Raw genomic sequence first — 27,974 nt, 5'->3', positions numbered from 1 at the left:
AGGCGGGCAGGGGAGGGAGAAGATGGCGGAGGCTGAGTGAGTAGGAGCCTGGGAATCGGGCGATTTGGGGCGGCGCGGATGGGATGGGAAAGAGAAGCAAAAGGGGAGGTCGTGGGGTTTGGGAGTGGGGTTGGCAAAGTGCATGCAGGGGAGGGGGCGGCGTCGGCGGGTGGCATCCCGCCCCAGCTGGGATGGGGATGAGGCTGTGGGCTCCATGACAGGGGACTGCAGAATTTCCCCGCGCCACCTTCCTTTCCCGGCGTTCGTGGAAGGAGCAGCGGGAGTCCTGAGGCGTGTGTGCGAGATAAACGGGCAGACGACATTCCTAGGCGTCGTTATGCCGTTGTCCAGACGAGCGCATTAGGATGTATGCGCCGTGCTTCCCAGCAGTGAGGCACGGCCGCAGCATTTCCCGTGAGGACAATGACTTCTTCTTTTTGTATTAGCGTGCTTATATCCTGCCTTTGCTCCAAGGAGCTCAAAGTGGCTTACCTGGTTCCCTCCCCCCCCTTTATCCTCATAACAACCCTGTGAGGTAGCTTCATGGCTGGACAGGGCTTTGGACCTGGGCCTGGCGCAACACTTTAACTGCCGCTCCCCACTGACCTGCAACGCTAGACCAGCTCTCTTCCGCTGAGGTTGTCAAGGCACCTTCAGTTTTGCTGTCAGTACTTATTAGTTCTATTTTACACTGAGACATATATGTGTATTTCAGTGACGTATGTGTATTTTCTTATATATTTGCTAGGGATAATCACCTCAAAAACTTTAATTGCAACTTTGAGACTGCCAAGCTTGCCTAATATTATATTTGCAATTGGCATCCCTTCATTGTCACCAATGAACTTACAAAATGGACAATTTTCCATGGAACAGTTAAGCATTGAAAAAAGTCCATTTTGGATTTATGGAATGCTTCTCAGACAGCCATTGGCCATATAACAGTGGCTTAGGGCACAATCCTATGTATGTTTAGACAGGAAAACGGTCATATGGCTCCCAGCATTCCCCAGCCAGCCTTGCTGACTGGGGAATGCTGGGACTTGTAGAACTTTTTTTCTGTCTAAACATGCATAGGATTACGCCCATAAAAGGACAATGTACAGCAGATTTGTCTGTAAGAACATAAGACGAGCCCTGCTGGATCAGACCAAGGGTCCATCTTGTCCAGCATTCTGTTCACACAGACTTGTTCTTTGTCATCTGAGACACTGGTGAAACTGTCACTACGTTTATAAATAAAGCATTCTGCATAGAGATGCGAAAGCTTGGGGGGGGGGACTAGGAACCCCCCCCCCCAAATTTGGAAAACTGCATGCATTTCTCAGGTTTTCCAGAAATCCCTGGGGGAAAATCTCCCCCCCCCCTTTTTTCTGTTTTTTCAGGCCTTCACATCTCTAATTTTGCATTTTAAATTGAGCATTTCTTTTGAGAATTCCTTCCTTATTCAAGGCCACTAACTGTACACTTCACAAGACAGCCTTACAATATTTGTATTAACACAGTAGATCTCTTCCTCACCTTACTCACTCTGCCCATCTACCACAATACATATGGTACTAGTGCATTGTACAAGAATAGTTAATAGCTTATGGAAATTCATTTGGTAATGAACTTTTGGAACAGTGTCAAGAATATCTAGTAAGCATGCTGTCACAGTGGCATATGAATTTTAATTACTTGGATTTCCTGGTTACCAGACGGTAACATGCAGCCAAGGGAATGGCTCACAAATGTTCATGTGCCACTCTACTCCTGTGGAAAAGGTTAATGATGCATTTATATAGGGTTAGGCAAGCTTGACCAGCATACAGTTCGCATGTTCTTTATGGATTTCTGTATTCCTTTTAAGCAGATGAATGCTTTAAGGTGTGTGTTTGAATTACTTAAGTTGGGGTAACCCTGCTTATATGTAAATGGGATAGAATGCAAACTTACATTAGAGTTCATATATCCACATGCAAGAATGTTTTCATAACAGTTCTACACAAATGTTACTTTGCTGTTGATTTCCAGGCAACCCTCATAGGAATAGTTCTGATGTGTTCTGATACAATATCCCTGCCAGGATTTGTTCCTTTATGGGAACAGGTGAAGTAATTTGTCATAGTGTAAATTCCTTGTAGGTTATAGAGCAGCCTTCCCCAACCTGGTACCCCCTAGATGTTTAGGACTACAAGTCCTATTAGCCTAGCCAGCTTATGCTGGGAGTTGTACTCCAAAAAATCTGGAGGGCACCATGTTGGGGAATGCTTGTTATAGAGCAAAAGAACATAGGGGTCCCAGTCCTTTTGGTTGTCTACCCAGTGCAATGGGCATCATTCTTCCATGTTCACAGAGCCTTGCATGTGCATTCAGAGGGAATCACTATAAAGTAGGACTCCAGCTGTCAGCATCCCCAGCCAGCAGTACAGGAGGGTCTCCTATAATCAGGAATGGTACAGTGCATGGGAGTGTACCTAGCACAGCAACAGGAAGCCAGGCTAACAGCTGATGTGGGTGGAGGGTATACCTCAATTGGATGCCAGTGGACTGGCCTTGGCACATGGGAAGGACCTGCATGAGCAAGCAAAGGATCATTCCCAGCATTTTTTTTTTTTAACTTTGGCATTTATATTCTACATAGAAATATCTGTGCTGTATGGAATTAACTGTGGTTCACTGAACAAATAGTTAAGATCCAAGAGTAGCAAGGCCTGAAATGTATTCTCTTCAGCAGTATTTTATCATCTTAAGTCCATCATCACCTGGGTTGGGCATTGTTTGAATGAAAAGTGTGTAATTTGGATACCTAGGAAACCATGATTCCATTTTAAAAAGTTTACTAATCCTCGTGATTATGGAGGTGGGTGAAATGAGAACTAGCAGTGTCTGCTAAGACTCTGGCATGGTATAAGTTTTGGTTGATCAAAGGATTCAAGTTCTCAGCTACTGTCTCTCTTTTGCCACACAGGAGAGAGACATTTGTTTGCTGTCCTTGCTCTCTGCTGTCCTAGCCCTGCCAGTGAAGCAAAAATGCAAATGTTGCAGTTGGTATACATTGCACAAAGGATTTGACTCTCCTTGTTGCACTCCCTTGGCTTAGAGGGTACCTGTTCCTCTGTATGGGCCTTAATCTCAGTACCTACCTTCCTAACACAGAATAGTTTGTAGATTTTGTGTAATAGTATTTGGATGTTGATTACTAAAAATGAAAGTTTAGGTACTATACACTTAATTTCTTCAGTGGATACCTGACTTGGAATGGAGCCAACCTGAGAGCAGGTAGCTTGTAGATCAAGCCTGCAGCTTCCTGGAGGCGTCAGCTGAAGCCTCTGGCACTCAGTCTGTGGCTACACTGGGGAGAGAGCATGCTGGGCAATCTGGAACACAGCCATTCAGCTCAATACACCCCAGTACCAGCAACCAGCAGCAGCAGAGGGCAGAGCTTGGAGAACAGAGGAGCAGTTGCGGACATTCACCTGCTCTTTGTCGGCTGTTGCACGGAGGGCCAGGGCTCTCTATTTTATATTATTATTTTAGCGTGTGCCTGGGAAAGTCATTGGATAATCTAGGGGGGCAAGGGGGTGCCCCTATTAATGTGGTCATGCGTAGGGGGCGGTATGGCACTGGGGGATTAACAGGCCAGTTGAGGAGAAGAGGGGCTAGACACGTTAAGCCTATCCCCTCTTCTGATTCTTCCTCCACCCAGATGGTTCCTGGCTGCCTTACCAGCTTGCCCTCAGGTCTGCTGCTGCTGAATGCCAGGCTGGTCCAAAAAAAAAAAATCTCCCTCATCCACGATTTAATTGTGGATGAGCGGGCCGACCTGGTATCATAGAATCATAGAATAGTAGGGTTGGAAGGGGCCTACAAGGCCATCGAGTCCAACCCCCTGCTCAATGCAGGAATCCAAGTCAGAGCATCCCTGACAGATGGCTGTCCAGCCTCATCTTGAACGCCATCAGTGTGGGAGAGCCCACCACCTCCCTAGGTAATTGGTTCCATTATCATATTGCTCTAACAATCAGGAATTTTTTCCTGATGTTCAGCCGGAATCTGGCTTCCTGTAACTTGAGCCCATTATTCCATGTCCTGCACTCTGGGATGATGGAGAAGAGATCCTGGCCTTCCTCTCTCTGACAACCTTTCAAGTACTTGAAGAGCGCTATCATATCTCCCCTCAGTCTTCTCTTCTCAAGGCTAAACATGCCCAGTTCTTTCAATCTCTCTTCATAGGGCTTTGTTTCCAGTCCCCTGACCATCTTTGTTGCCCTCCTCTGAACCATCTCCAGTTTGTCTGCATCCTTCTTAAAGAGTGATGCCCAGAACTGGACAACAGTATGTGCTACTGAGACCTGGGTGGGGGAACTAGGAGGGGTTGGTCTTTCCCAGCTGTGCCCTCCTGGGAACTTGGTGCAGCACCAACACCAACTCGACAGTCAGGGAGGGGGGGTTGCTGTGGTCTATAGGAATTCTATCTCCCTTCCTAGGCTTCCTGTCCATTCACGTGTTGATCTTGAGGGTCTGTACCTTGTAATGGGTACTTAGGACAGATTAGGGATTCCGCTGGCGAACCACCCACCCTGTTACCCTTCAGTCTCCCTGCCTGAGCTGCCAGGTGGTCTTGGATTTGATGTTGAGGAGCCCTAGGATGATAGTTCTGGGGGATCTCATCTTCCATGCAAGGCTGCTGGATCCAGGGCAGCTCAGGACTTCATGGCCACCATGACAACCATGGGGCTTTTTCAACATGTCTCCAGCCCAACGTATGTAAGAGGACACATGCTTGTTCTAGTTTTCTCGATTGGGTAGGGGGATGGTGGGGGAATTAACATCTATCCCATTGTCATAGTCAGATCACTTCCTATTAAGGTTTAGACTCTCAGCAGCCTTTCCCTTCTGCAAGGGCAGGGGACCTATTAAAATGGTCTGCCCCTGGAGGCTAATGGATTCTAGTGGATTCCAGAAGGCTCTGTGGGATTTTCCTGCAGGTATGGCTGGTCCTTCTGCCAAAGCCCAGGTCACTCTGTGAAATGAGAAGATGACTCGGGCAGGTGACACGATCGGGGCCAAGTGCCTTTTCCCCCTGAGCAGAGCCGGGCCAGCATCTTGTATACACCTGAGCTGCGGGCAATGAAGGGAGAGGGCAGACAGCTAGAACATAGGTGGAAGAAAACTCATGGTGGGTCTGACCAAACCCAGGTTAGAGTAGGGATGGCGGAGAATTTCTCCCCGAAACTTCGGGGGGCCGAGCGCCAACGTGTTCGGCCCCCCGAACAAGTTTCGGGGAGAAATCCTCCCCCGCCCCCCCCCCCCCCGGGACGGGACTTACCTTCCCTGAATGTCCCTCCCGGCGGCGGGTCCGGCTGGCGGTTCGTCCAGTGTTCGAGCGGGGCGGGAGCGGCAGCCGGTCTTTTGACCGGCTGCCGCCCCCGCCATTGCAATGAAAGAAAAAAAAAAAAACGTCCCCTGATAGGCTACGTGACGATTGACGTAGCCTATCACGGCAAGATTTGCAAAGTCAGCCGTGATAGGCTACGTGAATCGTCACGTAGCCTATCACGGGTGACTTTAAAAAAAAAAAGTGTGTACGGATAATGGCAGCCCCCATAGGGAGCCGCCATTCCCCTTCCTTATTTGGTCGCTGTAGTCTACGTCAGTGTTTACGTAGACTACGGCGAAAATAAGGGCAACGCAAATAGCGTTGCCCTTATTTTCGCCGTAGTCTACGTAAACATTGACGTAGACTACAGCAACTAAATAAGGAACGCGAATGGCGGCTCCCTATGGGGGCCGCCATTCGCGTACGCGCTTTTTTTTTTTAAAGTCACCCGTGATAGGCTACGTGACGATTCACGTAGCCTATCACGGCTGACTTTCCAGATCTAGCCGTGATAGGCTACGTGAATCGTCACGTAGCCTATCAGGGGACTTTTTTTTTTTTTTACTTTCGTCTTCGCGGCCGGGCGAGGCGGGAAGCCTCCTCCCCGGCCTGAATTTCGGCCGGGCGAGGCGGGAAGCCTCCCCCCCCGGCCTGAATTTCGGCCGGGCGAGGCGGGAAGCCTCCCCCCCCGGCCTGAACTTCGCGGGGGGAGCAGCGAAGCGCTCCCCCCCACCGCGAAAAAGCTGCGAGAAAAGGTAAGTGACTTTCGTTCACCCCTAGTTAGAGCTCATTATCAAGCCTACTCTGTGGCAGTGAGGATGGCGAAAAGGGAGTTCTTTTCCACCACTATTGCATCTTCTCAGTGTCGACCAGCAGAGCTTTTTCAAGCTGTTCATGGCCTGCTCCATTCTGGGCCAGGAAAGAAATAGCATGCTGTGATGAGTTTGCACGACACTTTGAAGATAAAGTCACTCAAATTTGTTATGAACTGGACACCACAATTAATAGAGTTCCATTAGTAGAAGTTCCCAGAGCACTGTCTGGTCCAGTTTTATTAGGTGAGTTTCAGTTGTTGAGACATGAGGATGTGGACAAGGTGCTTGGCCAAGTCTGGTTGGCCACCTGTGTGGTTGACCCTTGTCCTTCATGGCTTACTACATCTAATGAGGAGATATCTGGCTGGGTCCAGGAGGTTGTAAATTCGTCCTTGAGAGAAGAAGTGGTGCCAGCGTCTTTGAAAGAGGCGGTAATTAGGCAACTCGTGAAAAAGCGTAACCTGGACCCGGATGATGTTAACAGTTATAGCCCAGTAGCCAACCTCCCCTGTCTGAGCAAGGTTCCCGAGTGGGTGGTTGCCAGACAACTCCAGGCACTCTTGAATGAAACTTGATTGTCTAGATCCATTCCAGTACGGCTTCAGGCCTGGTTTTGGAACAGAAACTGCCTTGGTCGCCTTGTGGAATGACCTTTGCCAAGAGAGGGACGGGGGAGCATGACCCTGTTGATTCTCTTGGACCTCTCAGCAGCTTTTGATACCATCGACCATGGTGTCCTTCTGGATAGGTTGTCTGGGCTAGGAGTTGCAGGCACTGCGCTGCAGTGGTTCCAATCCTACTTAAGTGGCCGATTCCAGAAGGTGGTGCTGGGGAATTATTGCTCTGTGCCTTTGCAGCTATGCTGTGGGGTTCCACAGGGCCATCTTCTATCTTCTACGCTATTCAACATACTACATGAAACCACTGGGGGAGGCTATTCAGAGGTGTGGGCTGAGGTGTTATCAATATGTGGATGACACCCGGCTTTGTCTCTCCTTTTCATCAAATCCAGGTGAGTCAGTGGCTGTTCTGAATCAGTGCCTGGGCACAGTAATGGACTGAATGAGGGCCAATAAACTGAAACTCAATCCAGACAAGACGGAGGTACTGTTAGTGGTTGGTTTGTCTGCCCGGCTAAGTGATGTTCAACCTGTTCTGGAGGACGTTTCACTCCCCACAAACTATGAGGTTCATAGTTTGGGGGTTTTCTTGGATATAGAACTGTCACTTGAGGCACAGGTGGACTTGGTGGCACAGAGCACCTTTATCAGCTCAGGTTGATATACCAACTACTTCCTTATCTGGACAGAGATAGCCTAGCTACAGTTACCAGTGTTCCGATAACTTCTGGATTACTGCAATGTGTTATGTATGGGGCTGCCTTTGAAAGCGACCCAGAAACTTCACCTGGTCCAAAATAGGGCAGCAAGATTGTTAATGGGGACTAGCCATCATGTATTATTATGCTAGTGGACTGCAAGGAGGTCAAATCAGTCCATCCTAAAGGAAATCAACCCTGACTGCTCATTGGAAGCACAGATACTGAAGCTGAAGCTCAAATATTTTGGCCACCTAATGCAAAGAGAAAACTCTCTGGAAAAGACCCTGATGCTGGGAAAGACTGAAGGCAAAAGGAGAAGGGGACGGCAGAGGATGAGATGGCTAGATAGCATCACCGATGCAATGAATATGAACTTGAGCACACTCCATGAGAGAGCGCAGGACAGGAAGGCCTGGCGTGCTATGGTCCATGGGGTCACGAAGAGTTGGACACGACTGAACAACAACAACAATTATTATGCTAGTACTTTTCCATCTGCACTGGCTGCCCGTCCATGTCCGGGTCTGTTTCAAAGTGCTGGTATTAATATTCAAAGCCCTAAACAGCTTGGGGCCAGGTTACTTGAAGGATCTTCTCCTTCTGTATGTACCTGCCTGACCCTAAGATCATCCTCTGCAGGCCTTCTGCAGGAGCCCCTGCCAAAGGAAGTGAGGCGGGTGGCTACCAAGAAGAGGGCCTTCTGTGGCACCCCAGTTGTGGAAAGAGCGTCCCAGAGAGGCTCGCCTGGTGCCTACATTGTGCTCTTTTCGGTGCTAGGTGAAGACTAGGTTTTTATTTTCCCAGGCATTTTAGTTTTTAGTTCTGTTGTTTTAAATCTGTCACTGTATTTTAAATCTTTGCACTGGTGCTAGGTTTTACCTTGGTTTTACCTTTTTAGATATTGTAGTTTTAAACTTTTATAATGTATTTCATGTAGTATTTTATGTTTTTAGGTGTTGTGAATAGCTCAGAGATGTTGAGCTTTGGGGCAGTATAGAAATGTAATAAATAAATTTCTAAGCTACCTTTCCCCAAAAGGAAAACTCAAGGTAGCTACCAAATATATGGCTTATTTATAGTAAGGTTAACTCTGTATATCCATACAATGTCTGTAACTCTAATCTGGTAAATCTTAAATATAATGATACATCATATTCAGAACCTACAATCGCCCTTTATTCATACCTAGTTTTAACCAATTGCATCTCGATATGGTCAGCAGTTTCCGAAATTGTTGATAGATTCTCATTAGGAAGGCTGTAATACCTTTCCAAGGTGCACAGTTGAAAGAGCTGCAAAGAATTTTAGCGAAGTTTGATCTATGAGAAGGCAATATATTAATATGCCAAATCAACAGCATGGAAGTCCAGTTTAAAAGAAGCTGTAGCCATTGCCAAAGTTTCAAAAGCTTTAATTTTTCGTTTTAAATCTAGTACAAAGAAATTCCATTATGTTTGGGGCAAAAAAAAAAATCTGTCTTTCAGCTAGACATAATGACAGCAGACATGTTTCTTCTCATGGGTTTGCCTTATGCATATGTAAAGTAAAGGGTGGGAAAATCTTACTTTAACAGTAAAAGCATGTGGGATAGCAGCTCTGTTGATGTAGCCACTTTCCTCTGTTCCTGGGTCACTTTGGGGCCTGGCATGAAGGAAAGAGGCTGGAGCATCTAATTAAGGAGCACAAGGGAGGAAAGATTCATTTCCCCTTCTTGTCTGCCCCGTCTACTTGTGTCCCATTATGTACGTGAAAAGGGCAGAAGTGTGAATTGCAGTCTTGTTATATCTGCTTTGGCTCTCATAAGAAATGTAGCAGTGTCGGTGAAAATTTGGCCTATCTTTCTGTCAAGAATGAGCATTTTGAATAGAAATGTGTTGTAATTGTTAGGATTTCTACACACTTGATTCTTGAGCTTCTGTGATACATAACAAACATAGTTTGGATCCAGCCTGCTTCTGATTTCCATGGTATTCCCAAATGGATCCTAATTATAGTGTGCCACAAACAGACATCAGTTAGCGTCACTTCCGAAGGATCTTTCCTTTTCTCTTTCTCACAGAAGAGTAGAAGCTGAAATAAATACAGCTGCATCAGATTCTTATCTCAGAGCTCACCTTTCAGGCAGGCTTGGATTAGCAGCCTATCTGCTGGGAATAGATATTCCTGAAGAGAAGCTTCAGAAGGCTGTTGCCATTCCAGGTTCTTTCTCTTCCTCCTCAGCCCACATAACAAATCTCTTCATAGGTACGCAGTATACCTTCCAAGCAGGCTCAAGGCCAGTTTCTAGTTTAGAAGTGAAGGAAGTAGGAAGAACAACTTGGCAAAGGCCTGGTGTTCAGCAACCGTACACTATTAAAGCATTTAGATCTTTAAAGCTAGACTGCAGATAATTTGAAATAAATACATGAATAATTTGTGCTCAGACTGTATATCTAAAAGAGATTATTTTTATCAAGTGTTATTTTCTCCCCCTGCCACCCTTTATCATTGTGATGAAGGGGGAGACAAGCCCTAATACTCGAGAAACAAAATGTATTGCACTCGATGCATTTCAGAGTGCTTCCTTCCTCAGGAGCTCATACAAACCGTTTGATCTCTTGCTTTGAAATACACGGCTGTTCTTACTTCTGGATACTTGCAAACGCTGTAGTTGAAGTCCGTTGCTCTCAACTATAGTGTTTGCAAGTATCCAGAAGTAAGAACATTCGTGTAGCACTATAGCAGGGGTAGGCAATCTGGTGCCCCCCCAAATGTTTTGAGCTGCAATGCAGCATGACCAGTGGTCAGAGATTATGGGAGCTGTAGTCCAAAACATCTGGAGATTACTCTTGAACCATAGCATTAAACTATAGAATGTGCATAGAAAACCTCCCATGGTATTTGGTTTTTCCCTCCCCCCCCCCCCCCGGCAAAAAAATGCTGCCACCACCACCAGGTTTGAAAATCAAATTGTCTAACTGGTGCCCCAGAGCTGGTACCCTCTGGTAAAATAGAAACGAAGTCTTTCAGTGTGTGTGTGTGTGCACGCTCACACACTGTAAGGCTCAGAAGAGTATTAAAAGCACTTCTGTAGAGTATAAGAACTGCCTTCCTGGATCAGAATAAAGGTGTAGATATTTCTACCATCCTGTTTCCAATGTTGGCCAACCAGATGCCATCAGGAAGCTGACAAACAAGGTGGCAGAGGTAATAGCCACCACCACTATCCCTCTTTTGTGCTTGATATATGGTTCCCAGCCCTTCAGAAAACAAGACTTGTTGTGAATGATCATGTTTGTTGTACGCAGCCAAAACTTTCTTGGCAGTTTTTGCAAAGCTTCTAAGCTTAATTCCAACCACCTGTTTTCTTTGTCCTCAAAAGCAGCAGAAATCAGCTATGTGAGCCTCAGCATGGCCACGCAATATTTAAACTTGTATTCCGAAATCCTAAGCCTTCAAAAAACATGCTTTTATGTATCTTACTCATCTTCTGTGTTTTTCTTTCTTCTGTACTTCCTTCTTCCAGTCTTTTTCCTCCATCATCCCCATCTTTCTTTGCTCAAGCCTTCCCAATCAATTGACCATAAACTCTCCAAAACCTTACCAGTGAGATTTTCATATTTCAAGTGAAAGCTGGACTGCCAAAGAAGCCATTGAAATTGTTTTGACAGTTGATGCCTGTCTAGCATGCAGGTTCTGAAAGAATGCAACGCACACGCATGCCACTTCACCTATCAGCTCCCACAACACATACCTGGTGTTCAGAGATTAAAAAAAAATCCAGACAAGTTGTGCAGAGGCTTGCTGGGTTAAAGATTATATGAAGCTCTTCTTAGCACAAGCAAATCTCATCTCTGAAGTACATAAATACATCCTGCAGAAGGCTGCAGCAGCTTGTAGTAGTGACTTCAAGCTTGTTTGCTTTTTGCTGTGCATATTTTGCAGTTCTGTTGATTGCAGAAGCAGCAGTACTCCATAGCTGCAGACAGTACAGTGTACACTGAGCATCTGCTGAATAAGAGGTGGTGTAAGGGAAACAAGCAGTCTCTGGCTGCTACATCTCTTCCACTTGCTCATGAATAAGAACTACCAAAAGATACAAACGATTGGCAGGTTCAGAATGTACGGAACAATGTTTTAGGGTCATTGTCCCCCTTTACTGTTCCAGGTGACTAAGCTGTCAGTCAAAATATTTGTTATACACAGATATGACACTAAATCCATGTAGAACAAGAGTTTTGATTGGCAGGTTGGAAAAAGAGGTGTCTGGGAAGGGGATTCTGCCATTCAGATCAAGGGAGTGTGTAGGGAGAGCTGGAAGGTAGAATGGGCCTTTGTTGACAACTTGGTACACAGTATAGCCATACTAAACGTATTGCTTATCATGTGATCATTTGGATGAGTGTTTTTAAGCTTGATTCCCCTCATCCCCACCCTTGCAAGTTACATAGGCTACGTTTTTATTTGGCCCAGACTTACCTTGCCATAGCAATTGCCTCTCAGGATAGGTTTACCGTAGTAGTTCCCCAGAACTTGCAGTTTTCTTCACAGTTCAGCAGTCATGTATATTGTCTAGGTAACCACAGATATATTGTGCTTCTTTGATATAAAGCTGCAAATAGAGTTTTAAATTGTACTACTGGCTTTTATAAGGTTCTGTAGCACGTGGCCCCTATTTACATTTGAGACTGCTTCTAGAACCTCACCTTGTGTGTGTCACACGTTACCCATAGTTTGGGGATTTACGACAACACAGAATATGGGTTAGGGTTGTTGTTAAATTGTGGGTTGTCATTCCATGCAAACCCTGCACTATGGTTTAACTATGGGTTGATAATCACTAACAACCCAGAGTTCACAACCCCACTAGAAACCATGGGTTCTCTTTCCGACCTGGTTAGCACAACACAGCCAGGTCATCATGGATTGTTTAAACCATGATGAGCTGCAGTGTGCACCAGGTGTGTGTGGCTGCCATTTTCAATATGCAAACCCCGGTTGGAGATTGTGCCGTGTCATGTGAACCTAGCCTTCGTGGGTTATTTGAGGGTTAAACAACCCTTCTTAAACAACGTTTGCAAAACCCTCAGTTAGTAGTAGGGTTATGTGAGCATTGTTTAACCCTCGAAGAACCCATGATGGCTGGTCCCACTTGACCACTGGTGCGACCCTCTATTGCCCTGATCTCGGGTTATGTATTCAAAATGCGTCTGCATGCACCTGGCATGAGCCAACCATGTTGTGTGAACTGGCCCCTGGGGTTTTTGTGGTTAACAACCCATTTTTAAACCATAGTGCAGGGTTCACACCCCCAATTCAGCAACAATCCACGATTCAACAGCAACCTGTATGCTGGGTTGTCATTACATATGAAGCAGGTCATTATCTCCTATTCCTTTTTAAAGATGTGTCATAACTTTGTGTGTGTGTGTGTGTGTGCACGCGTGTAATTTATTATTTTGCATAGTGCCCCAAGTGCCAAATACAGATCGTCTTCTTATGCCTTATGTTATTTTTTTTAATGGTTACTTGAGTTGGCTGTTTTTGTCCCCTTGTAGGTGAGGGCTCCTTTTGTCAGACATTGTAAAATTGCACACAAATTCTTGGATGTGGTTAGAGATGTAAAGTTTCCAGAATTATTCCCCACTCCCAATCCTGGAAGAAAAAAAAAAAAAGAAATTTCAGGGGAAATGGAAATATATACAATATTTACTTTCTTTTCAAACCTAATCTTATTTTAGCAACTTACAGTGTTAAGGCTGTTATTCTCTGGCCCCTGGGAGGGCATACCAAGGGCCATGGGGTATATCAGAAATCACTCTCTGAGGACGGAGAGAGAGGCCTACCCTCAGAGGGGACTGACCTTGGATTCTTCCTCCCCACTCCTGGTGAAAGTTCTATATCTCTTATCCCCCCAACATTGAAGCTCTAATAAGGTAGCTGGCTCATGAAGATGTAGGGGATGGGGCTAACATGTGTACCCATGTCCCTTCCCTACTCCAGTCCTACTTGTGTGCAGGCAAATGCAGGACTAGAAATTTATTGTGTTAAAATAAGTGAACGTTGGGCATCCTTGGCATCACAACTAAAGGCTTGTGTGTTGCCCGCAAATAAATATATACTTATCCTTGTCTTAAGTTGGTGGTGCAATAATCCTTATATCTTCATTCTAGGATTATCTAAGGCAGGACTAGGCAACCTGGTGCCAGCCAGTTGTTTTGGGATACAATTCCCATAAGCTCCAGCCAGCATAGCTAATGGTCAGGGATTGTGGAAATTGTACTCCAAAACATCTGGAAGGCACCCCAGATCTACGACTTGGTGAGAATGTGAGTGGGAACATGGATTATGAGGTTGTTGGCAATATATTCCAAGTCAACAACATTAAAAAAAAAATAAAACAGCTTGGGACCAGTATACCTAATATACTGCCTTCCCTTTTACATACCCTGGTGACGTTTAAGATCATCAGGAGGCCTTGCTGGTCATTCTGAAATTAGTGGAATGTCGCCACGCAATACCTCAATGGCAGGCCTTTTTGGTAGTGGCACCTTTGGAAAACCCTCCCCCAGGCAGTTCTGGAGGCAGAAAACGTGGCATCTTTCAAACGCCTCCTGAAAACACACTTGTGCACCCAGGCTTTCCCCGGGCTGCAATTCAATCAGGCTGCTCCATCTTACTGCTCACTGTATTGCTTTTATTGTAATTAGAATTGTTTTACTGTTGTGTTTTTAATATTGTATTTGAAATGTGATTTTAATATTTCTACGTGAACTGCTTAGGGATTTTATTATATTTAGCAGTATATAAATATCACAAATAAATAAACAAATAAAACAGGGGCCGTATTTTGAATTGAGCAGTGGATGACCCACTGTGAATAGTAACAGAGGGTTGCATCCAGACTCAGTCGTACTTAGAACAGACCCATTGTAAGCAGTGGGACTTAAGTTAGTTATGAGAACCTCCATGCTGATTTTGTCTTCATTTTTAAAGAAAAAACATGAGGTCTGTAATTATTTTATCTTTTTCGAACAGGATTTGGAGTATGTCCTGAATACAGAGGAATAGAATTGCTTCAACCTTCTTGCTCCTCCTCCTCCTTAGGCTCCAAACCTCTGTGTTGAATGTTGCTGGAATTATATGAGACCATGGCAGATGATGATGTGCAAGCATCCATACCAAAAAAGTGTGGTCCATACGTTTCTTCGGTCACCAGTCATGGCCTGAACTTGTTGCTCCGTGGGATAGTCCTCTTTTTAATTGGAGTCTTCCTCGCATTAGTATTAAACTTGCTACAGATCCAGAGAAACGTCACCTTGTTTCCACCTGATGTGATTACAAGTATCTTCTCTTCAGCTTGGTGGGTACCACTTGGCTGTGGAACAGCATCAGGTATGTCAGAAAATCTGGGCTGGGGGAACATTAGGAAAAACGTTGTGGGCTCGATCCAGTACATTAAGGACTTCAGGGCCTATGCACAGAGTCCCCATTCATTGTGTGTGTGTGTATGTGTGAGAGAGAGGGAGAGAGAGACCCTCCAAGGTATGTGCACATGCATCATTCCAGGTTGTGGAGAGGAATGTGAGGTCTATGTGCACCTCCTGTATCATCACCCAGTCCTCTTTCTCCTCTTAGCCAAGGAGCATGAGCTTGACTGAGACTCCAAGCTGGACACAGACATGTGAGGTGACTATGAGCAGAGACCTCACATTCCACATAAGAGCCTGATGTTCTTGAACTTGTAAGTGCACACTGGAGATGGGCTGGGGATTCCTCCACATGCTTGTACCCACGGTGGACTGGATTAGTGGCACTATGCCAGCCCCCCCCCCAAAAAAAAACCCTTAAGAGCCATGGAAATCTATGGCACTGATTTTGTCAGGGGAAGGGGGAAAATCTCCAGGCATGTTTAAGTTGTCGCAATTAATCATAGGGCCAACTAGACATGACATTAATCACATGATTAGCCCTCGCATGCTTAGTTGTTCTTTACCAAATAGCAGTCACAGAAAGGCCCAGCACCCTTTGCTTGTGATGCCATCTTGATCCAGATCCTGCAGCTGCAACTTGGTAAAGAAAAAACAAGCAAGGGGCCAGTCACATGAATTGGCACATCTGATTTGGTCTTTAATGCCTGTGCTTTTGTTGTATGTCTATAGCGAAAGTTCTTTCTCGCTGGTTTTCAGATACATAGTTGAACAGAAAGGTGTCCCATCAAAAGCACAGATTATTGCCAGCTATATTCCTTGCTAGGCAAGGCTTGAAAAGAACCAGAAAACAGATGGATTGACTCTGCTAGACTGAGCAATCTTCATTAATGAACTCAATTTCCATGCAGTGGTCCAACTTCCTTTTTAAATCTGATATGTAGTAAATATGGGGTGCAAATCCCTAAATGGGGTGATACATTCCTTCCATAAGTGAGAAGCATGGTGTGATTAATCTCTTCTTGTTTGAGGTAAATAGCTATAAGTTGGTGGGCTTTCTTGGTGAAGTAGCTTAGGGGCAGGCAAACATCAGGTTTGCAGGTTCAACTTTGTTTTTTTAACTAGAACCCCAAGGTCCACCAACTGGAGCCAGATGCAAAACAATGCTCAGAAGGGTAGGGGGACATACTCTTAGAATTAAGGAACAAGGGTGTCTTTGAGCACATGCTCAGACCAGGAACTGGCTTTCAGTACCAGAACTGAGATCACAGTCCAGTTACATAAGAATCTAATCTTGTTTTTTCCACCAAGTTTCTTCCAACTCAGCAGCCTAATTTAGAAGGTGGCGGGGGGGGATGTTTTTGTTGTTGCTGCTGTTAAACAACTGAAAGTCAGACATTGTTGATGATCTACTACAAACCACCCAGAGATCTACTAGTAAATCCCAATCTAACATTAGTGATATAGGGCAGAAATTTTAACGGATTTTTTACCTGTGCTTAATTTTTCCATAGAAAAAACATTCTATTTCATAAATTCATTAGGAACAATGAATGGATGCCTGTTGCAAAGACAATATCAGGCATGCTTGGCAGTTTCAAAGTTGTGATTAATATTTTTCAGGGGATTATCCTTAGCAAGTATGTGAGAGAATAGACATATGTCATGAAAAGAGACATATGTCTTAATGTAAAACTAATAAGTGGTGACAGCGAAACTGAAGGTGCCCCCAAAACCTCAGTGGAAGAGAACTGAACTCTGTTGAAATAGATGGATGGTTGTCAGCATATCATGCACTACTCTTTGAGCTGCTAAAATGTATTAGTGTGTCAATAGTTTTCAGTACCATTGTTTGTTCTTTTCTTAAATTTAAACAATGTAAGGGAAGTACATGCTATTGTCTTTACATTTTTTTTACAAGTATTCCAATAAAAATATCTACATAATCTAACATTCGAATCACTTTAAATATGCTTTAATGTTTTCCCCTCAAATATTTCAGGTCAAATATTTGTGGTGTATTTGGGACAAAAAAATACATGGAGTACTTTTTTATAGTTTTGTTTACTAAGTAAATTAAACATGCTAAATTCAGTCACTCTCTAGGGCATTACCTAATTACCCTAATTTGCACAGGAAAGTCTTCCAATTCAAAATTTTCTGAAAACCCCACATCACTATCTAATGTCTGCCCAGTCTCTTTGCCCCACCAACCAAAAAAGCAGCTTTAGCCAATACTTTATTTAATTAGGTTGCTATATATGACTTTTTATCAGTAGGAACATCTTGGCAGTGGACTCAGGGAACATCCCTGAGGGATAATTCTATTGAAAGTAAAACCTATAATAAGGCAATATTTTCCTTATCAGATTCTAATACAGGTCAATAAGCCGATCTATTGTCTAGCAAACATTTTTTACTATAGATAATCTTTAAGACTAGGTATTTTGCATTGAAGACTGGAAAAGGTCAGTTTACATTCCAATTCCAAAGAAGGGCAACGCCAAAGAGTGTTCAAACTACCGCACAATTGCGCTCATTTCACATGCCAGCAAGGTGATGCTCAAAATCCTACAAGCTAGGCTTCAGCAGTATGCGAACCGAGAACTACCGGAACTACAAGCTGGGTTTCGAAGAGGCAGATGAACTAGAGATCAAATCGCCAACATTCGCTGCATCATGGAGAAAGCAAGAGAATTCCAGAAAAAGGTCTATTTCTGCTTCATTGACTACGCTAAAGCCTTTGATTGTGTGGATCACAACAAACTGTGGCAAATTCTGAAAGTGATGGGAGTACCAGACCACCTTACCTGTCTCCTGAGAAACCTGTACGAGGGTCAAGAAGCAACAGTAAGAACCAGAGATGGAACAACCGAGTGGTTCAAAATTGGGAAAGGAGTACGACAAGGCTGCATATTGTCACCCTGCTTATTTAACTTATATGCAGAGTACATCATGAGAAATGCCGGGTTGGATGAATCAGAGGTCGGAATTAAGATTGCTGGGAGAATTATCAACAACCTCCGATATGCAGACGATACCACTCTAATGGCAGAAAGTGAAGAGGATCTCAAGAGCCTCTTGTTGAGGGTGAAAGAGGAGAGTGCAAAAGCTGGTTTGAAACTCAACATTAAAAAAACTAAGATCATGGCATCTGGCCCCATCACTTCCTGGCATATAGAAGGGGAAGAAATGGAAGCAGTGACAGATTTTACTTTCTTGGGCTCCAAGATCACCGCAGACGGTGACTGTAGCCATGAAATTAAAAGACGCTTGCTGCTTGGGAGGAAAGCTATGGCAAACCTAGACAGCATAGTAAGAAGCAGAGATATCACCTTGCCGACAAAGGTCCGCATAATCAAAGCTATGGTTTTCCCAGTAGTAATGTATGGCTGTGAGAGCTGGACTATAAGGAAGGCTGAGCGCCGAAGAATTGATGCTTTCGAACTGTGGTGCTGGAGAAGACTCTTATGAGTCCCCTGGACTGCAAGGAGGTCAAATCAGTCAATCCTAAAGGAAATCAACCCTGACTGCTCATTGGAAGCACAGATACTGAAGCTGAAGCTGAAATATTTTGGCCACCTAATGCGAAGAGAAAACTCTCTGGAAAAGACCCTGATGCTGGGAAAGACTGAAGGCAAAAGGAGAAGGGGACGGCAGAGGATGAGATGGCTAGATAGCATCACCGATGCAATGAATATGAACTTGAGCACACTCCGGGAGAGAGCGCAGGACAGGAAGGCCTGGCGTGCTATGGTCCATGGGGTCACGAAGAGTCGGACACGACTGAACGACTGAACAACAACAAATTTTGCATTGTGCCTGACCTTTTCTGATCTCAGAAGCTAAGCAGGGTCAGCCCTGGTTAGTACTTGGATGGGAGACCACATGGGAATCAGGCTTCCTGCAGTGAGCAGGGGGCTGGACTCGATGGTCTTGTAGGCCCCTTCCAACCCTATGATCTGTGATCTAATTCTTTCCCTTTCTGCACCTTTCTATGGAGTTAATACACCACAGATGTCACAGAGGTCTTGGATTAGAAAGGAATGTCTGAGTAACTTGTCCGAATGTGTTAGTTTTTCTTTTCTCATGGGGAATATTTTGGAATATTTTGGTCACAGCTATAGACTCGTTTTACCTATAAACTTCCTTTCCATCATAATTTTTTTTTCTGTAGCCAGTCCTTCTTGAGTATGCTATCTTGACTTTGCTTCAGTTTTTGCCTAAATTTGCAATTCTAGCACAAGCATCTTGGGGGTCTAGATTCACATGATTTGATTGTTTTGTGCGTGCATCTCTTTAAAAAAAAAAGCTATGTATTTAGCTTATTTATTAAACACCACTTCTTTAATGTATTATTTAAACAAAACCCATAAGGAAAGTACAGAAAATTCCTACTTTGCTAAAGCCCCATGTATATGACCAGTGGTAAGCAAATACCAGCTGTATAACTTCTGTGTTCTTGTAGAACATCACCTGACACAGAATGGTAAGATTACAACTTTGATAATAGGAAGCAGTGGCTGTGGACACGCTTCCTATCATGAGTCAATACTACTATTGTAAAAAAAAATGATTGTATCCCACTTTATAATCTCAATTGGGACCATCAAAGAAGCTCACAAAGAAATATTTAAATGTTTACTCTTTTGAGATTGCTTTGCCCAATGTGTTATGATTTTGTTAAAATGTCTCTGTGTTGTCTTCTTCTGCCAATGTGTATATTACAATGATAATTTAAGGTCTGTAAACTGGATGAAAATTACTTAATATAAGTTTTTTAAAAGTATTTACAATATTGCAAAAAATATTCATACCATAAAACCAAAGAAGAATACTGTAGAATTATAGACTGCTATAAGGAATCTGTTGCTTATCGCCATTATCTCAACTGCCATATGTGGTGTTCTGTTTGTATGCTGAGGGTTTTTATGGCAACCTCCCATGGCCTCCCAGCCTAGGGTCTCTGCAGAGCAGCACTCATGAGGTTTGGAAGGGTGCTACCAGAAGGAAATACTACTCCACTCCCTGCGTGTGAGCTGAAGTGTTTTTGGTTTGCACCTGGTAGAATTTGGATCTTCTGCCCAATGCAAGTGTATGAGAAACTTTATTGTGGGGAACTCCTCTCATCCCAATAAAACTGTTCAGCAAGCCATATGGTTAGAGTGTCTAGTTAGGACTGAGGAGACCCAGGTTCAAATCTCCATCCAGCCATGAAGGTCACTGGATGACCTTGGGCTAGTCACACACTGTCAGCCTAACCTACCTCACAAATGAGGGAGAACATGTATGACACCTTGAGCCCGTTTGGAGGAAAGGTGGGATATCATTGTAATAAATAAATAACCATCTCCTCCAAATAAGGAACTACTAACTCCAGTGATGCTCGATTACATATGCACCCTTAGAAGTAGTTAACAGTGGCAGTCTTATAACTGCTGTCAAATGGTTGTCTATGTGATGTCACTATGATAGCTGTATGTTCAGAGGTCATGGAGAGGTAGAGAAAAAGGGAGATGTCCTGTGCCCAGTAATGCAGGTTCTAGAAATTTTGAATTCACCATTTTTCTGGGGGGAAATTCCAGTGTCATAAATTGACTGGGAACTTGTAGAAATGTTTATTTTTTTAAAGTATTTTAAAAAGTAGTATCACCATCTATAGGAATTTGATGCACTGTACAAATATCTCCTCCTCCTCCCCCCAATAGCCAGAATTAGTTGCAATGAATATTTGATTAGGGAAAAAAAATCAATAAAGCTCAGTTAATGTGGTTTCAATGTTGTTTTCAAAGAAATTCAAAGTTTTTCTTGGAAATTATTTTTATTTGAATATTTGTAAATATTTTAAGATATGTCAATTCAATAGCATACACTTTCTTACATTGCTTAAATTTCAAGGAGGGAAATGAAAGCACTGCAAACAGTTAGCATACTAATTTTATCACACCTAAACTGTTGCCCATTCTATTTTTTAATTTTTTATTTATTTTATTCAAATGTATATACTGCTTTCCACAAAGGTATCAAAGCAATGAACATAAAATACAACATAAAGTTACAACTTTGAATCCTCCCTGTATGACTGACACTGTATTGGAAACCATCATTACAGTGCTAATTAATATTATCAGTCTGAATTTTTAGAAATGGACAACTTTCTGCAGGAAAAATATATACTTCAATTCACATGGACCAATGTTATAATTGCAGTGCACAGCTTAAGCTGCTTGCAAAAATAGTTGTCGCCTGGCCTAAAAATGACAGTATCCTAAGGCGACTCCCAGGAAAGTGAACATCCTGTACATTTTCTTGTGTCTGTGTTTGAGCTTTGTTCCACCACTCCTTCTTCTGCTTTCTCTTCCTGCAGAAAGGCCTGTTCATGTGCCTTTGAGTGCAGTGGAAGCAGTCACCATATGTCAGTGGTGGCCAGAACATGCATGAATGAAATTAATTAAACAGCTGTAGAATAAGGATTAAGTCAGAAGAAAAGGGTAGGAATAAATGGACAATGGTAATAGTGAAAAAAGAAGGTGGGGGAAGAGCTCCAAAAGACTGCAGATGGGGGGAATAAGTCTCATTAAAGTCAGTGGAATTAGCTTCCTTGTCAACATGCATTTGACTGCACTGTAAGAGAATCTAAACTGGAAAGTTTAGTAAACTAAAGAACTTCAGATTTCCCCAAGTGATTTCTCCAAGCCTGACAATAGCAAATAAACAGAAAATAAATGTTAATCAAGTGCCCCCCCCCCCCCGCCGCCGCAATTTTGAATGGCACATTTTGTGGATCTCTAATTATGTCTCTTGTTTGTTTGTTTTACAGCTGTGATTGGGTTATTGTACCCCTGCATGGATAGACATCTGGGAGAACCTCATAAATTTAAAAGGGAATGGTCGAGTGTGATGCGATGTGTAGCAGTCTTTGTGGGTATAAATCATGCCAGTGCTGTATCCTTCTCTGCAGTAATGAAGTTAGTAGCACTATCTGAAATTTCTAGGATGTTAAAAGGTAAACCCGAGCTGCCCTACTCACTTCACTGGGATTGCACACATGGAACATTCCCTGATATGGCAGAAAAATGTATTAGTTGCCCTTCCATTGTTAATTCAGGGTGGTATACAGCTATTTAAAAAATGTGTGTTTAAAATAAGAACATAATTAAGAGCTGTGCTAGATCGGAGTAAAGGCCTACTAGTCCAGCATTCCACAGCAGCCAACCAGATGCCCACGGGAAGCCCAGAAGCAGGATTAGAAGCACGAATAGCACTCTCCCGCCCGAGTTCCCCAGCAGTCGGTGTACACAGGCATACAGCCTCTGATACTGGAGGTATCATATAGCCATTATGGCTAGTAGCCACTGATAGCCTTATCCTCTATGAATTTATCAAATCCCCATTTACAAGTTGGCAGCCATCACTTCATCTTGTAACTATGTGCTGTGTGAAGAAGTAATTTCTTTTGTCTGTCCTGACAAATACTTAATAAACACAGTAAAAATGTAACACAGGCCGGGACATGTTGGCTATAAATCAACAGCAAAGCAATAAAATATGAAGAATTAAAATGCCTGTGAAACAAGAATTCATACTAATAGACTGAAAGCATTACAAGCTGCAGTGAGGTGGGTGTCCCTAGGGAAGCAATTTTACAATTCAAGCATCAACCTTGGATAATTGCATAGCCAGTTAAAAAAAAAAAAAAAGCATTTGAAATGTCATGCTGTTGGTATAGTCCTGAGAGTTCTGTGAATTGCTGATCAGGTGAGGACATTGGTTAAACCTGAATTACAGAGACCTGATAAGTGTACTGAAAATCACCATTGGATGATGCTTGCTGGCCATTTCTTTTAGGTAAAAAACCAAACTCTGTGTTTTGCTGATCTTCTGGAACTGCTCCTTAACAGTGCTCACAGAAAGTGGATTTTGCCAACAATATCCAGTTGTCCCTCACACTTGCTGCACTTTCAATTGGGCTGTGGTGGACGTTCGATAGATCTCGAAGTGGTTTTGGCCTAGGAATAGGAATTGCATTTCTAGCCACATTGGTGACTCAGCTTCTGGTCTACAATGGGGTTTATCAGTAAGTGTGTTTTCTGTAGAGTAAAATTATTTTAATTTAAATATGGTATTGAAAGCAGTATCTGATGCATAAAAACTGCTCGACCTCTTCCTAAGAATGGTGAAGTGAGTATGCATCCCGCTGGGATGAACGTGACTTAAGTATGTGTAAGATTGCAATGCAGATGGGGGAAAGAGGTTGCATCAGTTGGTCTGTTGCCTTTGAGGTTGCATGCTTCTATGCTTTCCGGCTATGTTTAAAAAGAAAAAAGTGAGGAAGGCAGTAGTTCAAACCATATGGCAGAAGCAAGGTTCCACAGTTTTGCTCCCAGCCTTGAAGCTTTGTGGATGGGGATTGTTCTTGCAATTGCACACTTATATCCACTCCCTTCCAGGAAATAAGCTTGGCAAGAAAGCTGTGTGGTTGTTTTGGCAGCCAAATTGCTAATGAACTCGAGTGCCTTGGCAGCATCAGTACAAAACAGTGAGTCCCCACTACCTTTCCAGCTCCAAACTTGGAGCTGGGGAGGAGAGCAGGGTGTTAGACTGATTCTGAGCACAGGGAGATAGTTAGCAGCTCAGATTCAGAAGAGGAACAGCCAGAACCGGGGGATGCATTTTCCCAAGCCAGTTCATATATGGGTAGGCGTGCTTCTCAGGTTACTAACTCCCAGATGGCCGGGCCTGAAGCCCCCCCTCACTTTGCCCCCCTCTGTGAGAAGCTGGGAGAAGGAGGAGGAGGAGAGTGGGGGCTGTGACCTAAGAGATGCTAGACTGCGGTGCAGAGATAAGAGGGAAATGTCAGGAGCAGAGCTTAGACGGTCGACCCGGTTAGCAATGCGTGAGAGGTGAGAGGTGACGGTGAGAGGTGACGTAGGGAAGCATCACTGGAAGGGCGGGACATCCCTCCCTAAGTTAGTCTAGCCAGCAAGCCTCACTTCAAACTGCAGGCAATGTCGGTGTTCCCATTTGAATCCCCTGGAAGCATTCCTTTGTAGCCTGAGAGTCTTCGAGGATTTGCATCTGTAATGAACCTGTTGATAATGAATTAAAGGCCTGAGACTGAAGACTTCAAAACAAAGTATACAGAAGGGTGAATGGCTTTGAGGCTGGATTCAGGATGGGATAGGACAAAGGGATCAATAGTTTGACTCTGCATAATGAAAGGACACCTCTGGCTACTTGACTGAATTAAAGTTTAACCAGTTGATCTATCTTGGGGTGGGAACACTTCAGGATTGGCTGAAGTGACTTAGAAGTCAGGTAGGCTTTTGCATGTATCTCGAGTCCATGGGAGTAAGTCCTTCTAATGTAGAGGACACATAATCTAAGGGACCGCCTGACTTACTGTGAACCTCATCAGATATTACAATCTGCAGGAGATGTCTTTTTGAGGGCACCATTTGAGGGCACCAGAGGCCTGTTTGTTGGGCATGCACGAAAGGGCTTTCTCCTATGTTGCCCTCAAAGTATGGAACGTTTCTTATGCATTGTGTCAAGCCTAATAAATAAAGAAGATTCTTCTCTTTTCCTAGATACACATATCCTGACTTTCTTTACGTGCGTTCCTGGTTACCCTGTATATTTTTTGCTGGTGGAATAACTATGGGAAACATTGGAAGGCAGTTGGCACTGGTAAGATAGTTTATCAGTATTATGGTTGTTGTATACTTGTGGACTTAAAAACAGACTCAGTTATTCACAACTCTTTCTTCATGGCCCATATTCAGATAATTGTGCCGCTAGTCTGAGCACATACTATAGCGTGTCCTTTCATACACAAAGATCCACTCCTTTGCAGTCTCCCATCCAAATACTGACCAGACCTGAACTTGCTTAGTTGTGGCACACTGGCTGTAGCATGTGGCATTAGACCATGGCCTGGGAATTTCTTATCTGTTCCCTGCATGCCCCTCACAGCTTTCTTCTTTTCATCAGCTTAATTTTAGAGTGGGATAGCGCCTTTTTGTTAATAGTTTTAGACATCTGCAAATTAGAAACCCTTGATGATCTACTGCAAATTTACTAGAAAATCTGATCTGCCTTCTGCCTACTCCAGCTGTACAGATTGCACATAGGTTGCTTACTGTGTTTTACTGGGATACCTGCAGTTTACAGAAATAATGTGGAGAGTGGGACCTCTGGAAAATGGAAACTGAGCTGCTCAGCCCATCTATTTGCATTATTCTTTCACGATTTTGTGGTTTTGTGTTTATGTTTGCATAACATGCTGAAATACACATATTTCTCTGTTTATTTTGTAGTATGAATGCAAGGTTACTGCAGAAAAGTCTCATCAGGACTGAAAAGAGCAAAGCATACTTTTCTCACAGATAAATGACAGACGGGGAAGAGCGCACACCAAGGAGTACTTGATTATAAAATTGCCAAACAGCCATCTCCCTCTCCTGTTTCTTCTTCTGCTCTCACCTCTAAACCCATGGCCTGCTCCATCTGCAAAAGGCACACTGTTTACTGCAATCTGTGATTGCTTCATCTGTTGGTCACTTGAAAATCCTGGCATCTTTGGATGCGATCAGTGTGTAGTTGCACTAAAATGCAATATGCTGGACAGGATGCTGGTTTATAAATAGGAGCCTTTACTTTCTGAACTAAGCTAGGGTGGCCTGATGCCATCCTCCTCTTTGCATAATGTTCCCGTGCCAAACCAAACTTACTTTTCTAACCCTTCTCATCTGGCTGCATTCCTTTTTATTTACTTTGGACAATTTGAGGAATTTGGTGTTCTTAGATTGTCGCCATGTTATTAGTTCCCAGGCCAGAGTGATGCAGAAGTGGCCTGGAACTAAATTAAATGAAATATATAATCCCATACTGCGACTGCACGAGATAAAAAAATAAATAAAAAATCCACAGGTCAGTTGCACATTAGGTACAGCAAGCTTGGAGAGTCATGGCACACTTGTGTCATGGGTTGGTTGCACATTGGATGTAAAACCAACTTGCACCATCTGCAGCGTAGACGGGTAAAACGGCTACAACAGTTGCAATGTCTGTGCCTACAGTGTGTTAAGAGTGGTGCCCCTCTCTTAGGTAAATCCTGTTGTAGGATTCTATTCTACACCAGCGTAAATACAGCTGTGAATGCAGATACAGCCTGAATGAAGTGCTAATGCTAATGCTATCTAAAAATAAGTCATTTGTGGATGATATAGCTTCATTCAGGAAATAGGAAATCCAAACTTTTCAAGTTTGGTCAAATAAGCCTCAAGCTGTTTGTTGCAAGTTTCACTCTTAGCCCATACACATAAGCTTGTATATTTGCATGTATTCTGATGACAGAAGGCACAATCTGTTGTGATGTTCTCCTACATAGGCTCCACTGAAATGAATGAAAGGGAGTGTTCTGGTAGAATTGCCCTATGTCACAGTGAATAAGAGAGGATCTCAATGGATTGTGCTTGGTCAAACAAACTAAGACCAGATTATGAGATGGCCTCAACATGCGGTTATATAGCTGACAGTTGAGGTTGGGGGATCATGGGGTTGAGCAGGAGGGAGTACCTTACTGGTGATGAAGCCCAGGAGTTGCTGATATAAATAGAAGCATAAGTTGAATCTATTCTAAAATTGGCCAGTTTCATTGCATCTATCATTGTGTTCATTTAGCCTAAGTCAGCTACTGCTTTTCTTTTCTTTTTAAAACATCTTTCCTTTTTATAAGAGATTCTGTGAAATGTTTTAGAAAATATGCTACAGTCACTTGAAGAGGCTGAAGTTGGTCCAAAGAATAGATATGTTTAGATAAACTTTTATTTTGTTTTAATAATGTGTATGTTACATTCATTAAAAAGTGGAACAGGCAAGCTAAGCTACATTTTTAAGGCTTGCACATGAATACATGAAGAATATGCAATGAAAGCTTGGAACAGAATGCTATTAGAAGGAAAATGTGCAATCAATAAGACTTAAAAAAAGAAAAGCAAATGATATGCAAAATATCGGTAGCTCAAACTTTCCACCAGCTGTTGCAACATCACACCATTGCACTGCAGCATTTCCAACACGGTCGTAACATTATCAGACTGGATATTAGAAATCACTTAAGTATTAGTGGATCTCCTGATATGTCCTTCCCCTCAATAAAATGCATAGCACAATATTTTGGAAGCTTGTATCTGGCAATTTGGCCCTCATACAAAAAACTAGGGATTAAATCAGAGGACTACTGTGGACGACAAGACAAATAAAGGTGTGTGTGGCTTTCAAAGGAGCTGTACTAGAGATCTCTAACTTGCCATTTTGGGGCCGTTGCTTGTGTCCTCCAAGGCATTCTCATTGATGGGTAGGGCTTGAAATGAATTGTCAAGGAACTAGTGTGCAGAGTTATAAAAGATACCATCTTCAGCTTTGCACCCAACTGTAAAGAAGGGCTTCATCGACCTTGCTGAAGAAGTCCAAGGCAGTTTAAATGTCATGCTAAATCTTAAACACATGAAGACATAGCTTTCAGCCTTTGCATATTAACTTCAAGATGGAGATTGACACCTTTGTATATTATCTACTCACCGGGCATCATTGTGAGCTGTGTTTGCTGTGCATCAGTGGTAACACATGGCCGTTTTAAAAATGCCACTTAGAATATTCTGAGTGACTCTTCAATTTTTAAGTCAATGATGCAAAGTCTGCCTATCATCCCAAAGTCATTCTGGTGGACTGCTGTTTTCTGTTAAGTAGTTTTTATTTATTTAAGAAACTTGTGTTGATTTTATGCATCTACCAGCCAGTACTGGAATTGTGAGAGGAGAGCTTTGTAATGGGAATGCCTTAATTACAGTGGTGGTAAGAGGCAGCTACTGTATAATGTGTAATTATAATATTAGACTGTCTTCAAAATGTTCTACAGAGGATGAATAAGGTATATTTTAGATACAACTTTATAAGAACTATAAACTCTTCACTAGTTGTGAATTGTAAAGGTTGATGATGTTTACTTCTTCAAATTGCTGTTAAAAGCAAAATATGTATTAAATATAATTATAACCTTG

The 27,974-nt window shown here is 43.2% G+C and overlaps 1 protein-coding gene across 2 annotated transcripts; it reads left to right on the top strand.

Annotated features, from left to right (window-relative positions):
- On the top strand, positions 1 to 27,974 carry INSIG2 (insulin induced gene 2). 2 transcript variants are annotated; one of them, XM_084808247.1, is made up of 6 exons: positions 1 to 36; positions 14,588 to 14,875; positions 21,731 to 21,855; positions 22,821 to 22,987; positions 24,501 to 24,600; positions 25,230 to 27,974. In XM_084808247.1, the coding sequence occupies exons 2-6, from the start codon at positions 14,608 to 14,610 to the stop codon at positions 25,269 to 25,271; spliced, it is 702 nt and encodes a 233-aa protein (XP_084664373.1). In that variant the 5' UTR covers positions 1 to 36; positions 14,588 to 14,607; the 3' UTR covers positions 25,272 to 27,974. The 2 variants fall into 2 exon arrangements, with proteins under 2 accessions (XP_084664373.1, XP_084664366.1); XM_084808240.1 differs by having other exon boundaries at positions 14,519 to 14,875.

This window comes from Heloderma suspectum, chromosome 1 (genome assembly GCF_057233095.1).
Source record: "Heloderma suspectum isolate Gila_16-S chromosome 1, 16-S_ref, whole genome shotgun sequence".
Classification (NCBI taxonomy): Eukaryota; Metazoa; Chordata; class Lepidosauria; order Squamata; family Helodermatidae; genus Heloderma; species Heloderma suspectum.
Note: the sequence above shows the minus strand (reverse complement) of the source record. Positions and strands in the feature narration are given on the sequence as shown.